Source organism: Microcaecilia unicolor, chromosome 7 (assembly GCF_901765095.1).
Source record: "Microcaecilia unicolor chromosome 7, aMicUni1.1, whole genome shotgun sequence".
Taxonomy (NCBI): Eukaryota; Metazoa; Chordata; class Amphibia; order Gymnophiona; family Siphonopidae; genus Microcaecilia; species Microcaecilia unicolor.
In genome coordinates, this window is record NC_044037.1 from 163,664,260 (window position 1) to 163,686,724 (window position 22,465).

General features: G+C 43.2%; 1 protein-coding gene across 1 annotated transcript in view; it reads right to left on the bottom strand.

Annotated features, from left to right (window-relative positions):
- The window catches only part of METTL21A (methyltransferase like 21A), a 40,613-nt gene extending 21,396 nt beyond the window's left edge, over positions 1–19,217 (bottom strand). Inside the window, exons 1-3 of the mRNA XM_030210427.1 lie at positions 19,118–19,217; positions 13,384–13,552; positions 4,666–4,777 (exon numbers count right to left, since the gene is read on the bottom strand). Of these exons, the coding sequence (XP_030066287.1) occupies positions 4,666–4,777; positions 13,384–13,530 (259 nt within the window). The 5' untranslated portion in view covers positions 13,531–13,552; positions 19,118–19,217. The remainder of the gene's footprint in view (positions 1–4,665; positions 4,778–13,383; positions 13,553–19,117) is intronic.
- Between the last annotated feature and the right edge of the window lie 3,248 nt (positions 19,218–22,465).

The window sequence follows — 22,465 nt, forward strand, 5'->3', positions numbered from 1 at the left end:
AGGGCAGACAGTGAATGAAAAGGGCAGGGAGAGAGGGCAGACAGTGAATGGAAAGGGCAGGGAGAGAGGGCAGACACTGGATGGCAGAGAAAGAATGAAAACAGATGCTGGATGGAAGGAAGACAGTGAAAAGATGATGAGGAAAGCAGAAACCAGAGACAACAAACTGTAAATAAAATATATATATATATTTTTTTTTTTGCTTTAGGATAAAGTAGTATTGTAGCTGTGTTAATAAATGTTTATAATAGAACATGTAAATAAGGTAATCTTTTTATTGGACTAATTTTAATAAATTTGACTAACTTTCAGAGAACAAAACCCCCTTCCTCAGGTCAGGATAGGACACTAACACACTATACTGTATTGACCTGAGGAAGAAGGCTTTGGCCTCTGACAGCTAAATGTATTAGTGCAATAAAATGGTATTTTATTTTCTACTAGTAAAAAAGGCCCGTTTCGTACAGAAATGAAACGGGCGCTAGCAAAGTTTTCCTCGGAGTGTGTATGTTTGAGAGAGTGAGTGTGTGACAGAGAGTGAATGTGCGCTTGTGTGTGTGACAGAGGGAGAGTGAGACTGGGTGCGAGTGTGTGTGTGAGAATGAGAGTATGTGCCAGGGTCTCCCCCCCCCCCCCCCCCCGGTCTGTCTCCCAGTTGCAGGGGGGATTCCCCCCTCCCTCCCAGTTCCAGGGGGGTTCCCCCGTCCCTTTTTCCCAGTTGCAGGGTCCCCCCTCCCAGTTGCAAGGTCTGTCTGTGTCCCCTCTCCTTTTGTCCTCAATTTAAAAAAGACAATGTGAAGCAGCAGCTCCTAGGTTTGCTTGTTTGTGAGTGTATAGCAATGACGGCTGCATGGGGGAGTTGAAACAGAGATTAACCAATGGGCTTCCTTCCTTACCGTACAGTTGCTTGGGTCACTTCCACTCCTGTGTATTAAACGTCCTGAAGCATGTCATAGGTTTGCTTCTTTTGTTTTCAGTGAATGGGATGACGGCTGCGCTGGAGTCGTAGCCAGTGCTGTTTCCTCCCCCCCTCCCCCCGCTTCCGAGTCGCCAGTGGTCCTCGACCCCGAGCCCTCACCCGCCTCCTGCATATTGGACACTCGCCGCAGCCATTTGCTCACCGTGTTGCCGCCCTCCCTCTTCGTCCTGTGCGAGAGTGTGAACCTGGCCTCTCTCCTGCTTTCGGCTACTGATTGGCTCCTTGAATGTGCTCCGCCCTCAACGTCATTACGTTTGACGCGAGGGCGGGGCCCACATCTGCTGCTACAGAGCTTCGAACAAACGAACTGGCTTCATTGACGTCAATGGTCAATGGAACGTTGAGAGTGCTTTTTATGTCCAGATGGGGCGTGGCCTAGGGCGCAGATGGGCATGGCTGAGTGCGGGAGTCCGAATAGCCTAGGTCAGGAGCCACAGTTGGAGAGAGGTGAGCTTCAGAACGTCTGAGGGGGATTCAGAATGTCTGAGGGGGATTTTATTTATATAGATATTTGTTTTATTTCTATTTGTTAATTTGTAAAGTGGTCATTGGTATTTGTTAGGTTTTTTTCAAATTTATATCTGCTGTCTTTATATTTTGCACAGTACTAGGGGACATTTTCTGTTTCTGTGGTGTTGCATTGTATGCAGAGTCTGGCATCTTGGGGGTTCAGTTTAATTTTTGTCTAAATAGAAAGTTTATGATTACTTGTTCTATAGTGGATTAGGGTGTATCTGTGTTTGTGAAAAAGGCATGACTTTCAGTTCGCATTGACTGTGCAGGATTGACGATCTGTACTATTCTGTCTGGTTTCGTTTTACAATAGGTGAATTGATGTTCTAGTGCTAACTGTAGTGTTTAAGATGCTTTCTTTTTCCTTGTGTGACTCGTAGAAATGACTGCTTATGGTATGGTAGAATTGCTCTATAGGTCCTGAGTGTTTTGTATTCTCGGTATGCCTAGTATTGGATTTTGGAGGGGGGTGTTAAAAATTGACCGGCCCCGGGTGTCAACTACCCTAGGTACGCCACTGCGCACACCTCTGCATGAGGAAGAACGTTCCTTATTGTGTACAGCAATGTCACTATGCAGGAGTGTGAGCTCCTGGTCTTCCTGCCAACCCCTCCCCCCAATGTCTCCATGAGGGCATGGAGATCCATCAGGAGCAGCCTGGAAAGATGAGTGTGAAGCAGTGCCTCCCAGGATCACATCACCACTCATGTGCAAGCACTATACATAGGCAGGGTGAGATCCAGCGATTTTATTATGTTTCAAAATAAAGAAACAACAAAACATTGATAAAATCAGAATATCCAATGACAATTAATTACAAAGCCCCCTCCACTAACCATTAAATGCTGAAATGAGGGACTGCACATATGTGGACACCCTAACCCCCCCCCCCCAGCCTACTTAGTGATGGGAAATATTGGCAGCATCTCACCAAAGTACATGCAGCCACACAAAGGTACACCTGCTTTATCCCACTGCCCATCCCTATCTTCCAGCAACAGTGTACATGCTCCACAGAAAGGCCACCATGCCATCCTCACTCCCCAAGGCCACCTCAGCTCACACAGCACCTATGCCTGTGTACTGCATACCCATCCCGTCAGTCCCCCCCCCCAACCCAATCTGGCTGTTGCCATCTGTCACAAGCTATGTGAGGAGCATTGCACAACATGTCAAAGTGTGTATGTGAAGCCAAGAAACCTTGTCACCTGAATCCTATCTCCACCAACTTGTGTTTTGTAGACAATTTGGCATATACCCACAACCTTGAAGTGCTCAAGCACCAGTACAGGCGGATATGGCACGAAGACCCAAGCCTCATCTGGCGCATGAGGGAGCACCTCAGTGCCCAATGTAAGTACCACTGACATTGCACCCTTATAACAGTTCTGTCCTGGATCAAGACCAGAATATGCAGCTACCCTCATTACAAAATGCCCACAACCCCATATCTATGTGATGACATGGAAAGGAAGGGGAGAAGGGACAGCACCCTCCTGTAACCAATAGAAAAGCGGCCAGTATGTCACACACACCTATCCAGCACATCGCAGCACCTATGGCAGGTAAGTAAAACAGTAACCAGAAAAACCCACAGTGGGAATTACAATTGGATTTATATTCTGCCACAAGCTGTTACAGGATCAGTGTGGATCACAGTACATAAGAAGCTATAACATTACTAGGAAATATAACATCTAAAAAAAAAAAGAACAATTTCAAAATGATCTTATAATCCATAAATATGGAACCCTTTATCCCAAATATTTTTGAAACAGATATGCTTTACGAAACCTCATATAACCAGAGGTCAGTCTAAAGATCCAAAGGAAGTAAGTTCCAACATTGCACAGCTCGGTAAGCAAACACAGTGAATAAACGGACTTAGATTTCACCCTCCTCAAAGTTGGACACTGTAAAATACACTTATCTGTCAATCACAGAGACTGTCGATCTGTGGTCCTTATTGTAACCAATCCAACCAAGTAGTCCAGAGAACACCCATACAATACCTTATGGGCTAAAGCATAAAGTTTAAACTGACAATGGGCCTCCAACGGAAGCCAATCAAACCTATATCCCCTCATTGAGGGTCCACAGCCCTATGTCACACACATACCTGACAAAGGAGTGTTCAAGGAGGACAGTACACAGACCACAGAGGACTGGGAAAGTACAGGTTGCCATCCAAATGGATGGCCCCTCATGGCCCACAGCCTACACTGATTGTATATACCACTGTGAGGTCCAAAGTTAGGTATGCTGCCCTGTGTAACATCCCTCAAGGCCAAAGCTGCAGGCCCTTGAAATCTCTACATGGTAGTGGGACACAAACCCCTCCTTAGGGAAAACTACCACCTATGTGTATTCCTCCCTGCTTTTGCTATCCCTGGATGCAGAGAAGGCCTTTGACACTGGCCCTTTATGTTCACTCTTTTAGACACCCTGAGCTTTTTGGGCTGATTTGTTACCTGGCTACGTCAGATTTATGCTAAACCCGAGGCCTGCATTAAAACAATCCACGACCACTTGAACTTCAAGAAATCACTAAAAACCAACCTCTTCAAAAAGGCTTGCCCCAAAGACCCCACGTAACCCTCTTCACCTACCAACACAGCATGACTATGATCGAACAGGACAACACGCAATCTTCATCCATTCCGACCCTCCACTTATACCTCATACGATCACTATACAATTTTGTATTTGTTATCCACCGACTGGGCAAACGCCTTTGACGGTACTATGTAAGCCACATTGAGCCTGCAAATAGGTGGGAAAATGTGGGGTACAAATGCAACAAATAAATAAAATTAATGGCACCAACACAGGATCTTTGATTGCATAAGGGAATGAGACATTATTATTTGCTCTGGTAATTGAGCTACTGCCACAGGCTATTAGACAATGTCACAATATAACTGGGCTCGAGTGTGGTGGGGATCATTATAAATTACAACTTTTTGCTGACGATGTGCTGCTCACTCATTCTGCACTCAGTATAGTTAGTTCAATAAAAGACATCTACAGTTACTTTACACACCCTTTTTTTTAATGCTGTATAAAGCTGAAAAAAATCTTGCAGTGAATATTACTGCAGACAGAGGTACAGAAAAAAAGAAAATGCACTAGAAGTAGAAGAAATGACAAGTGTATTTAGCAACCAGACTCACCTAGTAAAGCAGCTACAATGCCCACCAGTCCTGTCCCAGCTCCCAGCTCAATCACCGAACGCCCTTGCAGATTAACTGCCCCCATCTCGAGATAGGTACAAAGAACAACAGCCTGAGGTAAGTAATAAGCAAAGAGATTTCATTTCAGACGCATCAGAGCCAGCATAACAATCTGGAATGTAAAGTTCATCAAAAGTCAGAGGTGTATACTTGAAGGGCTTATTTCCAAAACCCTCTAAGTCCAGTCAACTAATATGGACTTAGTGGGTTTTGGAAATAAGCCCTTCAAATTCAGATCCTAGAATCTGGGCCTAGCTAACAGAGTTGTTATGTAGTGTATAACTCTTAATAATAACATTGTTACTTATGCACTATAATAGTAACAGTTTCTGTGTTAAATTACAGATATGCAAGTTACATGGAGAAATAAGCCAAGGCCAGGACTTTGGGTGCTTTTTCATGAATGTGTTCTAGGCATATTCTCAGTAGGAACAGAAAAAGAGGTAGTACACATCATAATGCAGATTAAGCGATTTTGTTACAGATACTCTCTACACTATCCCACAGTACAACAGCAAATTGATGAAGAGAAAACCATAGAATTCTCTCAAGGCTGAATGGCCATGACAGATCTGGACAAAGGGGCATATTCTCTGCTTGGCTGCACTTTCTGCAATGTCATAGAGATAAGAAGAAGTGATGAGCATAGATACAGGCAGGGTCAGAGAGAAAACATTCTCTTTGATCAGCAGAGAAAGCAAAAATTGCTTACCTGTAGCAAAGGTTCTCTATGAACTGGATAATGCAGATACACTTGGTTTTAGCCTCCATGAGCTGCTTGTGGAGAACTGCCCTCTCTAGATTGCTTGTTAATTTCTGACAACTTGCATGGATTGCACCCTTCCCACTTTACTAACAGCAGCAGCCTCCTCAGAAAGTCAGTAACAAGCACAAGTCCAAAGTAAGTATCTTTATGGTGCAAAGATCCCACTAGTTTGTATAATGTTTCTTGTGAATATGTAGTTTTCAGGGGTTTTAATTTTAACTTTGTTTTGTTGGGTTGTTTGTTGTCTTTTTTGTGAGGGGATGGTGCATGGGAAGTGTATCTGCATTATCCTGCTGTCCACAGAGAACCCCCGCTACAGGTAAGCAACTTTTCTGTCTCAAGGACAATACAGCCACAGTTGGTGACTTGCAAGCTGAGGGTTGCCTAGAAATATGTTGGAGGCAGGGGTGTAGCCAGACTTCAACGGTAGGGGGGTGGTCCAGAGCCGAGGTGAGGGGGCACATTTGAGCCCCCCGGGCGCCGCCAACCCCCCCCCCCCCACTAGCCATTGCCGACACCAAACCCCCCCCCCGCCCGCCATTGCCGACACCTCCAACAACTTTGACCCCCCCCCGGCCGATGACCCTTTCAACCCCCCGCCCAACGTCGCCTACCTTTGCTGGCGGAGGACCCCAACCCCCCCCCCCCCCCTCCAGCCAAAGTCTTCTTCCTTCGTTTGGTTTCTGAGTCTGACGTCCTGCACGTACAACATGCAGGACGTCAGACTCACAGAAACAGAACAAAGCCTTGCGATCTGCAGGGCTTCGTTCTGTTTCTGTGAGTCTGACGTCCTGCACGTTGTACATGCAGGAAGTCAGTCAGGAACCAAATGAAGGAAGAAGACCAGCTGGCGGGGGTTGGGGTCCCCCGCCAGCAAAGGTAGCAGGCGGCGGGTTGGCGGCGGGAGGGGGGTGAGAGGGTCGCCGGCAGGGGGTCCAGGGCCAAATCTACGGGGGCCCAGGCCCCCGTGGCCCCATAGCAGCTACGCCCCTGGTTGGAGGAAAAAAATAAGGCAACCAGGAAGACACTGGGTGGAGGAAGGTAAGTCTAAGCAAAAAGATTTTGAAGGATGCAATAATGCTGTGTAAATGTATTTGTAGATGACCAAGTTGCAGCTTTGCAGATATCAAAGAAACCCCTGTTAGGCGAGTTGTAGTTACAGACATGACAAGCAGACAATGTATTTCTACCAAGTGACCAAGTTCAGCTGATGGTAACAGAAAGATACAGAGGGGCATTTTTGATATGACGTCTAAATCCAACTTAGGATTTTTGCTGAAAACGTCCAAAAATCAAGTGGTGAACATAGCGATCTATCTTTTTGTTTTGAAAATGGTCATTTCCTAGACATTTTGTACTCTGTGTATTTTTCTTTTGTGACCATTTTTGAAAAAAAAAAAAAAAAAAAAGTCCAAATGAAAAACGAACAAAAACAAGCCAATGGGAAGTATAGGGGGCAGCATTATTAGTGACTGGCCACACAGACATCCCAGCAGAGCAGTGGAGCACCCTGGGGGGGGGGGGGGTGCTACAGTGGACAAATAAAAGGTCCCAGGTACATGTAATCCCCTTTTAGATTGAGATTACTGAAAAGAGTAAATCCCTGTAGAGAGTCACTAAGGGGAGTGACTGGGAGGTCGCCAGGTGAGAGGAAGCCCAGCCCAAGGGGAGCAGTTTGGGAATAAAATGCAGAGAGAGAATGCCCTGTGACTGAAGAGTGACAGGGAGGAAGGAGTTTGGGAGGAGATAAAGCTAAGGTTATGCCCTTTAGGGAGGTCTTTTGTTCTTTGTGGTTTGGAGTTTAGCTTTTGGTCTTTGGTTGCCTGCAGGTCTTTCATTGCCTGATGGACCCCTGCCACTGACCAGGAGGAGTAAAGGGGAATCCCAAATAGGGAGATCAACTACTGGCTGTAGAGAACAGTTGTGGCTCAGCAAATCTGCAACTGTGTTTAGAGGAGAGCTCTATGGGTGTGGGTAGAGGAGAAACCCAGTCCAGGAACATGAGAATGGATCCAGGGAGTGCCCATCCCAAGAACAGAGTGGTGCAAACGAAAAAGGCCATTCTGCAGAGAGGTCAGATCCCAAGAGGTCTGGACATGGAAAATTGTGAGGAGCACAGCCTGTGAGGATTGAGGTCTCTGGGATAGGCAGTGGCAGGAGTCACTGCCTATACGTAAATAGCCATGACTAAAGTATTCCCTGTAAATATACTTCTGAAGTAAGTGGTATAGGTGTTCCCCATGGGACAACAAAAGCTGGCTTAAAGTTATTCAAGAGTACTTTAATATACTGGCAACACAATTGATTGATTTACCAGCTGTTTATTGTAGAAGTTCAATAAAAGTTGAGCTGTTGTTAAGCTCCGGAGTGCAGTGTGTTTCCTGGACTGAAGAGCTGAGTGGAACCCAGAAATAGTAAAGTGTCTCCCAAACCCCCAGATCACTATTCCAGACCACTGACCAACCCCAGCTACACTGTAAGTGGGCTGGAAAGGAGGTGTGTGGTAAGAGTGGCCCACATGAAAGTGAAGACTGAGGTTTGAAGTGAGAAAGATAGTGAACTTCTTTTGTGGCCTGGGTCTTGAGCTAGAACAGGGCGAGACCTGGGTTACATACACATCTCACTTTTACCCCCTTATATTATATGGGGAGCCCTCTAAAAGCCTACTGTACCCAACTGTACACCACTATAATAACCCTTATGCCTGCAGTTATCATCTATATGTGGGTACAGTACGTTTTTGGTGGGTTTTGGACAGCTCACACTTTTCACAAGTGTAAACAGAGTGAGATATGGGCCTAGGTCCCCTTCTGTACAGTGCACTGCACTGACCACTAGGCTACTCCAGGGACCTGCTTGCTGATGCTATCAAAGGCTGGTATGTACTGTTCATTTCACATCTTTGTGGGGGGGGGGGGGGGGGCTCATTCCTTAATCCCTCCAGTGGTTACGTGGTCACTTTATGATTTAGTTGTGATTAAAGTATAATGGGTATAACAAAAGAGAGGGAACAAAGTACAAACTAAAGTCCAAACAAAAAAACAGCACCACGGGCCTTTAAAATGGAACAAAGTTCTTTAATGAATGAGCCTTGACCCGACACGGGCCGTGTTTCGGTGACTAGCACCTGCGTCAGGGGTCACAGTGATGACGTGGAAAACTTGGGGAATAACTCGAATATTTTCATCTACAATATTCCTTACCCCACGTCTCATGTAGTAAAAGCTACAAAGCACCAAGGCACTTTCACTTTCTGTATCAAAATGGATGAAACATGATTAAAACATCTTTTAGCCCTGGACATTTTTGCTTTGTTCCATTATGGCTGAAAAACATGCAAGTTTGGGGAATGCCCAAATCCTGCCCCAACACATCCCCTTGTGATTGGGACACACTGCAGATGAACTGCATAGAAAAACGTCTTAAAAATCTGTTTCGAAAATGAGCTCCATAAGTCTGCTATCTAAGATAGAATATATATAGAAAGACTGGAACGCCTAAGAAATGCTCATAAAAGGAAATAATAAGTTGAGATGATTGCCGAAGATCTTTGGTTCTGTCCAAGTAGTTTAAGAATGCTTGCCTGTAATGGAGGGCATGCCTTAGACAGAGGCTTGGGGTGAGTTTGTTATACCACTTTGGTAGGAAAGAAACAAATGTATGGTGGATAATGTTCCAAGGCTTGTATTTCATTAATTCTGAGAGCAGAAGTAATTGTGACTAGAAAAAGTGTTTTCCCCAATGAGGAACTGTAAAGAAGCTTTAGTCAAAGGTTCAAAGGGGGAAGATGGCAGTTGAGAATACCAAATTAAAATCTCAGAGGAGAAGGCAACTGTATAGGTGGACAAGTATTCCAGAGACCTTTAATGAAGATCCTCACTAAGGAATGAGAAGAGAGAGTTTATCTTGATGTAGGTCATGAAAGGCTGAAAATTCCTGCTAAATGTACTCTCTTACAGAAGATTACAGAGAAGTGTAATGTTTGTTTTGATTAACAATGCTGAATAAAGACTTCTATAAATTAAAAAAAGAAAATGTATTTGCTGCAGTGATGATTTCTTGGAGTAGGCAGAGGCTGTACATCGTATCTCTTGAGTCAGCAGGCTGTAAGTACTAGGGCAGTGGTTCCCAAACCTGGTCCTGAAAGCACTCCAGCCAGTCAAGTTTTCAGGATATCCACAATGAATATTCATGAGATTTGCATGCACTGCCTCCACTGCATACAAATCTTTCATGAATATTCATTGTGGATATCCTGAAATCTGACTGGCTGGGGTGCCTCCAGGACTAGGTTTGGGAACCACTATGCTAGGGTTTCTAAGTTGGGGTGTAGAAGTTGCCCATTATCTTGGGTTAACAAAGTTGGATGAGATCCTAGTGGAAGTGAAGGGGCTATGATCAGAGTGGAGAACCAAGAGCACCAAGGTTTTGACAAGGCCAGTTTGAAGTTACTAGTATTGTGTCTGCTGAGTCTTAAAATCAGTGGGATGGGTGGCCATGCATAAAGAAGGCCTTGCTTTCAGGAAAGATTCAAGGAATTTGTAGACAAGCTGTTCTTGGAAGGTATTCTAGAACAAAAATTGGTGATATTTTGTGTTGGTATTTTTGGCAAAGAGATCTATAGAGTGCCCCAACATTGGAATATTCTGCATGTGGCTAGATTGGATAGTGACAAATTTGTGAGATTGAAGAATTTTGCTGACCTTGTCTGCAATAAGGTTCCGAGTGCCTTCAAATGTATGTGGCTTGAAGGATAACTTCAAGTGTGCAGAGCCAAAGCCCACATGTGGTAGGTTTCTCTGCATAGGCTGAGAGAACCTGTTCCTCCTTGTTTGTTTAAATGAAGCATGGCTATTTGGTTGTCTGTATGTATTAGAATAATCTTTCCCTTCAAAAGGTGTTTGAAAGTGAGTACTGAATAATAGATTGCATGAAGGTACAAGAGATTGATGTGGAGGTTGGATTCTTTGACTGTCCAAAATCCCTTGAGTTCAAAAGTGCAATAGCTGGGCTCTCCAGCCCATTAGAGGCAACTGTTGTGAGAGAATTCTGGATTGTAAGATCTGAAGGGGGCTCCCACCAATAAATTTGATAGGCTTTTCCACCATTTTAAGGAGTGCTTGATTTGACTGGTATGGTAGAGTGGACCAGTGGCCAGGTTTGGCACCCTCAGAAATACAGCTAGACAAAGCAATGGAAGCAAAACACAAACACAATGTATTTTCATGTATACAAGCCTGTTTAGCTCACAGACGGGATAAAGCGATATCTCTTTAATTTCCTACAGTCCTGTCCCTGACAAGTTCCACAGCCTCAATATGCACTCAGGGTTCCTGTAAAATTTTCCATAGTTCTGTCCTTGACAAGCTCCACAATCTTCATATGCACTTAAGGTTTTAATAACCTTCTGTCTCTGACAGGCTCCACATCAACACACCCAGGCCTGCCTCTATTCTGGCCTCAAGGGTGAAAAACTCATAGGGTTTCCATGTAAACCTTCTCCTACCTGAAGTAATCTTCTGCTGCTTACAGCTGGGTGGTGCAGGCATCTGCTTCCCTCTCACTCAAGTACTGAGTGGAACACCCAGGGCCTTCTTACTCAGGGCCTCCCTGTTCCGTTCTGCCCTGCCAGAGGGCTTTTAAATTTACTGCTCTCTGCTTCAGTTTCAGCCCACCTTCCTGGCCAAATTGGCTAACGTACCTATTCCCTGCCTTAAGGTAGCTCAGCTCCAGCCTCAGTGAGGGAGTGTTCTTAAGGAAAACCTGCCTTGTACCGCCGACTCCCTCACAATATGTGACAAGGATCTTTTGAGAAAGAGGTCATCTGCGTTGATCCCACTGAAGTTTTAGGCACACATATAGAGTCTTGCTATAGGTAAGATCACTGTGGAAATTGCCATACAACCCAGAAGTTTTAGAAACATCCCTGCTGTACACTTATTTGTTGACAGAAAGTGAAACACTAGGTCTTGAATAATCTGCACGTTTCTGAGGAAGGTAAGCTCTGCTATGAATTGTACTTATCTGTGCTCCGATAAACTGTATAGTTTGTGTTAGAACTAAAATGGACTTTTCCATATTTATGACGAAACCTACGTCCTGAAGAGTGGCAACTGTCGTGTGAAGAGAGTCCAGGAAGATCTACTTCAATTGCACAGAGATAAGTAAGCCAACTGTTGGAGCTTAGGAGAGGTAAAATGGTGTTTAAAGAATGCGTCCTAATTTTTCTTCTCCCCCCCCCCCCCCCAAAAAAAAAAATATTACATTTCCTGAGATTGAGGATATGACAAAGGCCTCAATGTTTTGGGGATTACAAAATAATGGAAGTAAAATCCCCGATGTTGATCTTGCAAAGGAATGTTTTGTATGGATTGGTTCTGAAGGAGGAGAATGAATTTCCAATTGCAGGACTTCATACCGACTTGGAGGATGATTGATGATTGAAAATGGGGAGAGAGGGGAAAGATGAGTAAAATTTATCTTGTTTCCACGGTTGATAATCCTGAGAGCCCAACCCATTTGTCTGTCGTTATATTGTGCCAAGCTTATTGAAAGAAGTGAAGACATCCTCCTACTGGATAACTCTGGGCTGGGTTTGGTACTCTTAAATATTGAGTCCTTCCCAAAATACAAAACTTTGAGCTCAACCTTCTCTCAGATGCTGGGTTCTGCTGCTCTGCTCTTTGATACCCTCTTCAAACCTCTGCTCCTTTCCTTCCCCACCATTCATGCACATGTATATATTTTTTTCTTTGAAGTGAAGGCTTGAACTTTGAAATAATCCACCTCACCTTGTTATTTTATTTGAGCTTGTGAATTACTTGAACTTATATATATATATATATTTTAGATTCTACTTATCCTGACATTGCAGTTAGTTTTAACACTTTATAATTTATGGCTAGATTTACAAAAGTGCGGTAATACAGTTTGTGCATATTTTAGCAAATAAAATTAAAAATGACCTACATTAAATGCACATTAATACATGTTAGCACACTTGAATGAGGTAACAACACCTTTAAGTAAATCTAATCCTTTACTGATTTAACAGATTACAGTAATTTGGGGGCCCTGGTACAAATGTATCATCTTTTTTTCACACTTCCAGCCTGAACAGATGTGTTCTAAGTCACAGAAAGTCTCTTGTAGGGAACCAGAAGATCAGATTTTTACAGTGAATTTTATAGTAACGAGCCCTGTCAGTCACTTACATTAGGGGTGGGTAACCTGTGGCCCATGAAAAGAAGTGTACACAGGAAATGTCAATAACCAGAGTTTTGGTAAAATTTAAATACTGTATTTTGCAAATACTATCAGAATAGCCACTCTAGCAGTTTGCATCATTTTTAGTTACATTTTTACTTATCACAGAAGGTATATGGAGCTCTGTGCATCTCAAGTTACGATATTACTTAATGTTGCAGCCTGCTAGAGATAGTACTGATATTCACATGGCCCTTTGTGTATAAAGGTTGCCCACCCGCGACTTAGATCATCACAAGAACACTTGTTACTCATTCCTACAGCTATACAGACAGATTGACAAGAATCTGAGCTAGGAAATTGTGCCTAACTATAGAACTAATTACTGAAGGATGAAATAAATTACTGAAAACCTGACAGGTTTTTTTTTCCAGTTGATCCTGTTCTTAGGGGCTCTCTCAGAATTTTACTCTGTTGTGTTAGGCAGTTTTGTTTATTTTGTACATATTTTAATTGTTAATGCTAATATACATCGCTTTGGAACTACTGTAAAAGTAGTTTATAAAATGTATTAAAATTAACCCCCCCCCCCCTCAAGTTCTGAAACCAAAACTTCAAATAAGTAAAATACATGTTTCCCAGCTCCTTGAATACTGTTTGTTGAAAATGCGAAGAGTAGTACATACAGCATCCCATACCACAGCAGCTACTCCCAGCTGCTTCCAGTTCTGCTTGATGTGGATCGAGTGGCTAGCAAAAGAAAAGGAGGCCAAAGACTGGTGAAATTTCTGCAGTCCCTGAGCTGCTGCTGCATCATAAGGAATCAATGCCATTTCCTTGCTGTTCTGCCAAGTCCTGCAATAAGAGAAAACAAATAACTGGTAACAATTTGCCTGGCTGGCCTTACACCAGGATTACAGCGCTGGCAGCTGCTAACTTCTAGCCATGTGCAATCAACATGTATGGATCCTGTAGCAATCCATAGGAGTTCCATGATTTGCCTGCAGACCTCTGTACTCAGAGATGCAAATGAATAAACCACTATATCAAGACACTACACATAAATGTTAAATTGAAGGTAAAAGATTTATATGTGCATTGTGTGTTTTCTTTTGCATTTCTGCATGGGAAATACTAATGAAAAAAAAATTCAACACTGACGTGCCATTTTTTTCAAAGGAGTATGGGATCTCAAAGTAGAACAGCCCTGACCCAGATGGAATGCTCAAATTTTAGCCCAAATAGTTAACATTCCTCCACTAAGATTGCAAACATTAATTCATCAGGCAGTCAGACCGCTTTAACTGATGGACAGATCAAAGTGGATTACAAGCAAAATAAAGGCAAACAAAATTAACTACAATATTCAGTAGGAAAGTAAAATATACATACAAGAACACTACATAGTTAAAATAGTATCCAATGCAAAGCTGGCATTCATACATACTCTCTCCCAGATACCAGCGCCCAAGAGAGCAGAATCACTCGCTGGAGTATGGCTGCTGGAACAACCATGCCTTTAAAAGTGCTTTACATTTCTTTAGATGGCTTGAAAATGGTAAGAAGAAGAGCACTTCTCTTTCCAAATAGAGGCCCAAGTAAAGTCCCCAAAATCTTCAGATCAACTAGCCTACCTTCAATCTACAAGCTGTTCACTGCAATAGATACTGCCAGAATATATCATCAAAGCTTAACTATGCATTGAGTGAAAAAAATATTTTCTTCTATTTGTTTTAAATGTACTACTTTGTAACTTCATGACATACCCCCTGCCATTTGTAATTTTGAAAGAGAAACAACTGATTTATGTTTACCCATTCCGGATTTATTTACCATCTTTTTGAAGCACTTTATAGGTATCTGACATATCTCCCCTCACCCATCATTTCTCCAAACTGAAGAATCCTAACCCCCGTAATTTATTTATTGCATATGTACCCCACATTTTCCCACCTTTTTGCAGGCTCAATGTGGCTTACAGAGTATGGTTATGATAAAGTCGTTACATGATTTAAATACAGTCGATCATAAGCTGAGGTATAAGAGGATTTAGATGGAAAGGTGTTAGGTAAGTTATCTCACAGGAGAGTTGTTCCATCCTCTTTTATCATTCTGATTGACCTTCTCTACCTTTTCTAATCCCGTTATATCTCTTTCGAGATGTGGCAACCAGAAATGCATACAATACTTTAAGATGCTGTCATACCATGGAGCGATAGAGAGACAATGTTTTATTTGGTTCTATTCCTTTCCTAATAATTCCCAACATTCTGTTCACTTTTTTGGCTGCCGCTGTACACCAATTTCAACGTATTTTCCACGATGACACTTAGATCCTTTTCCTGAGTTGTGACTCCTAATGTAGAACCTAGGATTGTGTAGCTATAATTTAGATTATTCTTCCTAAATGTGCATCACTTTACTCTTGTCCACATTTAATTTCATTTGCCATTTGGATGCCCAGTCTACTACTACTACTACTACTTAGCATTTCTATAGCGCTGCCAGGGTTACGCAGCGCTGTACAAGTTTAGACAAGGGGAAGTCTCCCAAGGTCCTCCTGCAGTTTCTCATAACAGCTTTGAGTAAATTGGTTTCAACTGCAAATCTGATGACCTAACTTCACTGGTCACATTTCCACATCATTTATAAATAACAGTGGGGCCCTTTTACTAAGCCGCATAAGTGTCTACACGCGCACCAAAATAGAGTTACCAACCGGCTACCGTGTGGCTCTTGCAGTAATTTCATTTTTAGTGTGTGTTCTTTTATGAAGGGTCCCAAACATCAGTTCCCAATGTACCCTACCAAAGGCTCCTTAGCATTAATGGATAACATAGTTGAATTTTGTTCATCTTGTACTAGCAAATCTTGTTCTATGTTCACAGATGAAAGATTGGGAGTAGAACTGCAGATGACAAAACATAAATAGGAATGGAATGGAAGTGTAGTACACCCCAAACGATTTTCAGAGGACTGTGTTCGAGAGGAGCTAGCTCAACTAAAGGTGGACGGAGCAATGAGGCTAGGAATGGCATACATCTGAGGGTACTTAAGGAACTATGGAAGTTCTGGTGACACCACTGTCTGACTTTTTCAATGCTTCTCAAGAGTCGGGAGTGGCCCAGAGGACTGAAGAAGGGTGGATGTGGTTCCTCTCTATAAAAGTAGATGTTGGGAACTACAGGCCAGTTAGTCTGTCCTCTGTGGTAAGTAAATTAATGGAAACACTGCTAAAACAAAAATAGTGAGGTTTCTTGAATCCAATGGACTGCAGGACCAAGGCAGCATCTAGTCAGACAAATTTGATTAATCCGACTGGGTGACCACACAGTTGGATCAAGGGAGAAGGCTAGATGTGGTGTAATTAGATTTTAGCAAAGCCCTCTGTCACAGTTCTGCATAGCATACTTATAAACTGAGTGCCCTTGGTATAGGCCCTAAAGGGACTGACTGGGATAGAACTAGTTGACTGGAAGGCAACAAAGGTTAGAGGAAAGGGATGTTGTGAAAGGGCTGTCTGGTAAGATTTTCCTCTTTGCAGATCATACCACAATCTGCAATAGGGTAGACACCCCTGATGGTGTGGATAACATGTGGAAGGACCTAGTGAAGCTTGAAGAATGGACCAGAACTTGGTAGCTACGATTTAATGCTAAAAGATGCAGAGTCATTCATTTGGACTACAAAAACCCGAGAGAGTAGTACACCTTAGGGGGGTGAAGTATTTCTGTGCATGAAAGAGGAGCGGCACTTGGAGATGATTGTCTGTGATGATCTTAAAGTGGTCAAACAGGTCGAAAAAGCAGGCGGAGTGTGGATGCACAAAACTCAAAGTACTGGATTTCAGACGTACTGATTTTGATAAAATGGGGGAATACCTGAAGAAGGAGCTAGTGGCGTGGGAAGGCTTAGGAAAAGTGGAAAAACAGTGGTCCAAACTAAAGGCTGCTATAAATATGGCAACTGATCTTTTTGTGAGGAAAGTAAACAAAAACAAGAGAAGCAGGAAGCCTATATGGTTCTCCAAACAAGTAGCTGAAAAAATAAGAGCAAAAAGGGTTGTTCAAGAAATACAAAAGAACGCAATGAGAGGATCACGGAAAAGATTATCGGATTAAACTCAAAGAAGCGAAGAGGGAAATACGGCTAGCAAAAGCACGAGCGGAAGAAAAAATGGCTAAAGATGTAAAGAGAGATGACAAGACCTTTTTCAGATACATTGGAGAAAGGAGAAGAGATAGGAATGGAATTGCGAGACTGAAAGATAATGAGAATGGGTATGTGGAGAGTGATGAAGATAAAGCAAATGTGCTAAACAATTATTTCTCTTCGGTGTTCACGGAAGAAAATCCTGGAGAAGGACCGAAGTCGGCTGCAGAGGGAACATCTGGGAATGGAGTGGATACTGTGCTGTTTACGGAAGAAAGAGTTTATAACCAGCTGGAGAATCTGAAGGTGGACAAAGCTATGGGGCCGGATGGGGTACATCCCAGGATATTGAAGGAGCTCAGAGAGGTCCTGGCGGGACCGCTTAAAGATTTATTTAATAGATCTTTAGAGACAGGAGAGGCTCCCCGAGATTGGAGACGAGCGGATGTGGTCCCTCTTCACAAAAGTGGAGACAGGGAAGAAGTGGGAAAATACAGACTGTTAAGTCTCATGTCGGTGGTAGGAAAAATAATGGAGTTGCTGCTGAAAGAAGGGATATTTAACTTTCTAGAAGCTGACGGGTTACAGGACCCGAGGCAACATGGTTTTACCAAAGGAAAATCCTGCTAAAACGAATCTTATTGACTTCTTTGACTGGGTGACCAAAGAACTGGATGAGGGACGTGTGCTAGATGTAATCTACTTGGACTTTATCAAAGCCTTTGATATGGTCCCCCACAGAAGACTCGTGAATAAGCTGAAAGGGCTGAACTTAGGACCGAAAGTGTTGAACTGGATAAGAAACTGGTTGACCAACAGGTGGCAGAGGGTGATGGTAAATGGAATCCGCTCAGAGGAAAGGAAGATGAGCAGTGGAGTTCCTCAGGGGTTGGTGCTGGGGCCTATTCTATTTAATATATTTGTGGGAGATATTGCTGAAGGGTTGGAAGGAAAGGTGTGCCTTTTTGCAGATGACATGAAAATAGCCAATAGAGTGGATACCCTGGAGGGAGTAGAAATGGGGATAGGAACAAGGAGCAGTTGTTGCTCACTCACGACAACTGATGGTGTCAGAGCCTCAGGCAGATCGAGGAGCCTGGCCTGCAAGCAGGGTTCAAGGCAGGACATAGCCTGCTCTAAGCAAGGGTGCTACCCTGGGAGGTACATCCATGGAAGAAGGACAGGGATTGTGCCTGGTGGTGGCGGAGTGAATCGGTGGAGAAGAGGTTACATCTGGCAAACATCTGGGATAGGCATGGACAGGGGGTACCTGTGAATAGCCCTAACAAATAACGAAGGGGTCCTTTTACTAAGGTGCACTAAAAAATGGCCTGCGGTAGTGTAGATACATGTTTTGGGCGCACGCAGAATTAATTTTTAGCACACCTACAAAACGTAATCTCCCCCCCCCCGAAAACAAACGTGCGGCAAATGAAAATTGCTGCATATACATTTTGGGTCATTGACCTAAAGGTAAAGTCTCACGCGGTACCCAGGCAGTAATGGTCTGCGCACGTCAAATGCCACTTGATGTGCATAGCTGCCACATGCCAGAAAATACAAAATATTTTCAGACACGCATAGTGGACGCACATCAAAATTGAAATTACCGCAAGGGCCATACGGTAACCGGGCAGTAACTCCAATTTGGCATTGTTTTGGTGCGCTTAGGTGCCTACGTGGCTTAGTAAAAGGGCCCCAAAAAGAATCCCCAGTACATACACTCAGGAAGAAAGGGGTACAGGTGTTTCCCACAGAACAGCAGAAATATTAGAGTTAATTTTAGATAAGAGTTTCTATAAGTGAGTGAGGTGAGTCTGCCTGTTGCAGACGTTAAATAAAAATCAAGGCTTTCTGTTAAACCTTTGGAGTGCCATGTGGTTCCTGGACTGAAGAGCTGAGTGGAACCCAGAACTGGAAAAGTGTCTTCCAAACTCCTGGATCGACCCACCCCAGCTCAACTGTAAGTGGACTGGAAATGAGATGTGTGGTAAGAGTGGCCTAAGAGTGAGCTAAGACTGTGAAGTTTCTGTAATGGTTTCTCATCCTCTCTCTGACTCTCTCCCATTCTCCAGCTTAGTGTTTTGAAAACAGGCTGGTGTGAACGTTTGCATAAGCTCGTTCTAGTTTTTCTACTTTGGTAATGTGTATTTCACAAAGGCCCAGCCTTTCCAATGCTTGCTTTTATTTTATATCTAAAACCAATAAACCTGTGCATGAAACAAATATACAAACAATATCCAGCGTTCCTTACTCCTTGAAACGTACCTCCAAACTCTGCCTCTAAGATGACTGGCTCTGGCTGCATTTAATATAACAAGCTCTGAAAACACACGGACACTAGCGTGAAGCTTGAAACTTAAGAGCATTGAATGAGGCTTAACTGAGGCTGAGCTACATCGAGAGAAGCTATTAGAGCATCAGATTGAGGCTTGGATCTCACTGAGAGAGGCTATTGGAGCACAAGAATGAGGCTTGGAATTCACAGAGAGGCAGCCCGAACACCAGACTGAAGTTTGGAACAATCATTGATTGAATAGCGAATACAAATAAATCCGCACACACTGCAAGAAAAAAACCCTTAAGTATTGGCATACTAGGAGTCCATATGGCTCCAGAAAAAGCATCCAGTCCGGGTTTTGCTTCCATTGAAAGCAATGGAAGTAAAACCCAGACTGGCTCAATCTGTCCTCCTTTTTCTGGAGGTAACCCTAACTGGGACAGACTGAAGGTCCATCAAGCCCAGCATCCTGCAACAGTGGCCAATCCCAAAACAGTACAATACATTTTATGCTGCTAATCCTAGAAATAAGCAGTGGATTTTCCCCAAATCATCTTAATAATGGTTTACACAACTATTCACTGCCGCATTCTTTTTGGTAGCATTTTTTAAATCTCAATTACAGAAACATACGAGCTTGTGCAGCTTACAGATGTACACAGACTACTCCTGCTGGAATTCTGTGCAAAACAAATCAAAATTCTGCACATAAATTTTACCAAATGCTGTAAAGTTCTGTGCACATAACTTATAAATTCTGTAAAATGCTGTGTACAAAATTTGCAAATTCTGCAAGTTTATCATAATTTAACCAGTATTATAGTCCCCCCTCCCTGACCCCCCCCCCCCCCCGAATCTTTTTTTTTTTACTTTCCCTGCTGGTCCAGTGAGCCACATCCATTCCCCTATGTGTGTACGCAATCCCTCCTGGTCCCGACCCCCACCCCATCTGCACCCCTCCGTGTACCTTTACAAGGTGGAGGCAGGAGCAACAATGGGATGCACTGGGCAGGGCTAAACACCATATAAGGAGTTTTTTTTTCCTTATATACACATTTCACAAAATATATTATAAAAATGTGCTTGATATTTTACTATTTAAAAGACAGGTATTAAATAATCATGGAAGCACTACCTTCGTGCAGAAGTCCCTGGAAGAAGGACGTCCATCTTCCGATTTATGTCGAAAGATGGACGTGCTTCTCTTTCAAAAATGAGCCCAATAGTGCCTCTGAGGGGGTGTGATGGATGAGTTTGCTGAGGCAGGTACCAGGTGAGATAATGCTGGTTTTCCATGTCATAGTAACATAGTAGATGACGGCAGAAAAAGACCTGCACAGTCCATCCAGTCTGCCCAACAAGATAGACTCATATGTGCTACTTTTTGTGTATACCCTACTTTGATTTGTACCTGTCCTCTTCAGGGCACAGACCGTATAAGTCTGCCCAGCATTATCCTCGCCTCCCAACCACCAGCCCCGCCTCCCACCACCGGCTCTGGCACAGACCGTATAAGTCTGCCCAGCACTGTCCCTGCCTCCCAACCACCAGCCCCGCCTCCCACCACCCAGTCGTCCTGTTGTTCCTGAAGGTATCCTGCTGGTCTCACTACTCCTCTGTTTCACAAAAAAATATCTAATGTAATCAGAGATTTAGGGGCCCTTTTACTAAGGCATATAGGCGCCTAGGTGCATCCAACACACGTCAATTTGTGACTACCACCCAGCTACAGCGAGGCACGGGCGGTAATTTCAATTTTTACACACGTCCGATACGCTTGGCAAAAAATATATTTTATTTTCTATCACATAACACTAACCGGGCAATAATCAACAGTGTACAGTCGCTGACAATCACCGTCTAGTTAACGTGTGAGACCTTACTGCTAAGTCAAAGGGTGGTGGTAAGGTCTCAGGCCCAAAATGGACTCTTGATTCACTCTCTACCTTTAAACATTTACCACTACTTACCCCAGAAATAGTGGATTTTCCCCAAGTCCATTTAATAACAGTCTATGGACTTTTCCTTTAGGAAGCTGTCCAAACCTTTTTTAAACTCCGCTAAGCTAACCACCTTTACCACATTCTCTGGCAACGAATTCCAGAGTTTAATTACACGTTGAGTGAAGAAAGATTTTCTCTGATTCGTTTTAAATTTACTACATTGTAGCTTCATCGCATGCCTCCTAGTCCTAGTATTTTTGGAAAGCGTGAACAGACGCTTCACATCTACCCGTTCAACTCCACTCATTATTTTATAGACCTCTATAATATCTCCCCTCAGCCACCTTTTTTCCAAGCCCTAGCCATTTTAGCCTTTCCTCATAGGGAAGTCGTCCCATCCCCTTTATAATTTTCGTTGCCCTTTTCTGCACCTTTTCTAATTCCACTATATCTTTTTTGAGATGTGGCAACCAGAATTGAACACAATATTCGGGGTGCGGTCGCACCATGGAGCGATACAAAGGCATTATAACATCCTCATTTTTGTTTTCCACTTCAAAATTTTTAAAATCAGTGCTTGGCCTGATTTTAAAAGAGTCTATGAGCACATTTTTTTAATTACCCCCTGAAGCAGCAGTTATGGCACTGCGAAATGGTGGCCAGTATCGGGGTATTTTTGTAAGAATGGAAGAGCTGAAAATCTGCTGCAATTGAATAAGCTAAGGGGCCCTTTTACTAAAGGGTTGGCACACGCCAAACCGGAACTACTGCCAAGCTACTGCAGCAGCCCGGCAGTAGTTCTGCCCCAGATTGCATCATTTCTGGCACTATGGAATTTTATTTCCATATTTTTACCACTGGGTTAGTGCGGGAGCCCTTACCACCATCTCACAAAATGGCCACACGGCAAGTGCGAACTTACCATATGGCCATTTCTTCTTTCAGCCTTTTTAACCTCTGTGATGAAAGGGGCCTCGGCGTGTGGCAAAAACACATTGATGCTAGCACAGGACCCCTTTAACCACAGCTTATGAATTTATATTAATGTATTCAAGAATAAAAAAATCAAGAAGGTGTTTTGAAGCCTATGATTAAAGAATAGAGGTGTTGAATTCATAGGCACCATGAGGCATAGAAAGTTGATATGCACCCACATTATTCTGAGGCTTTTTCCTCCTTATTTAACACATTTTTAAATAATAATAATAATAAAATAAAACATTTTGAAGTGTTATAAAAGATTGGAGTAATAAGAGATTCTGCTCCTGGATGATGTAATTAAGTTTCTCCGAGGACAAGCAGGCTGCTTGTTCTCACTGATGGGGTGACGTCCACGGCAGCCCCTCCAATCGGAAACTTCTCTAGCAAAGTCCTTTGCTAGTCCTCGCGCCC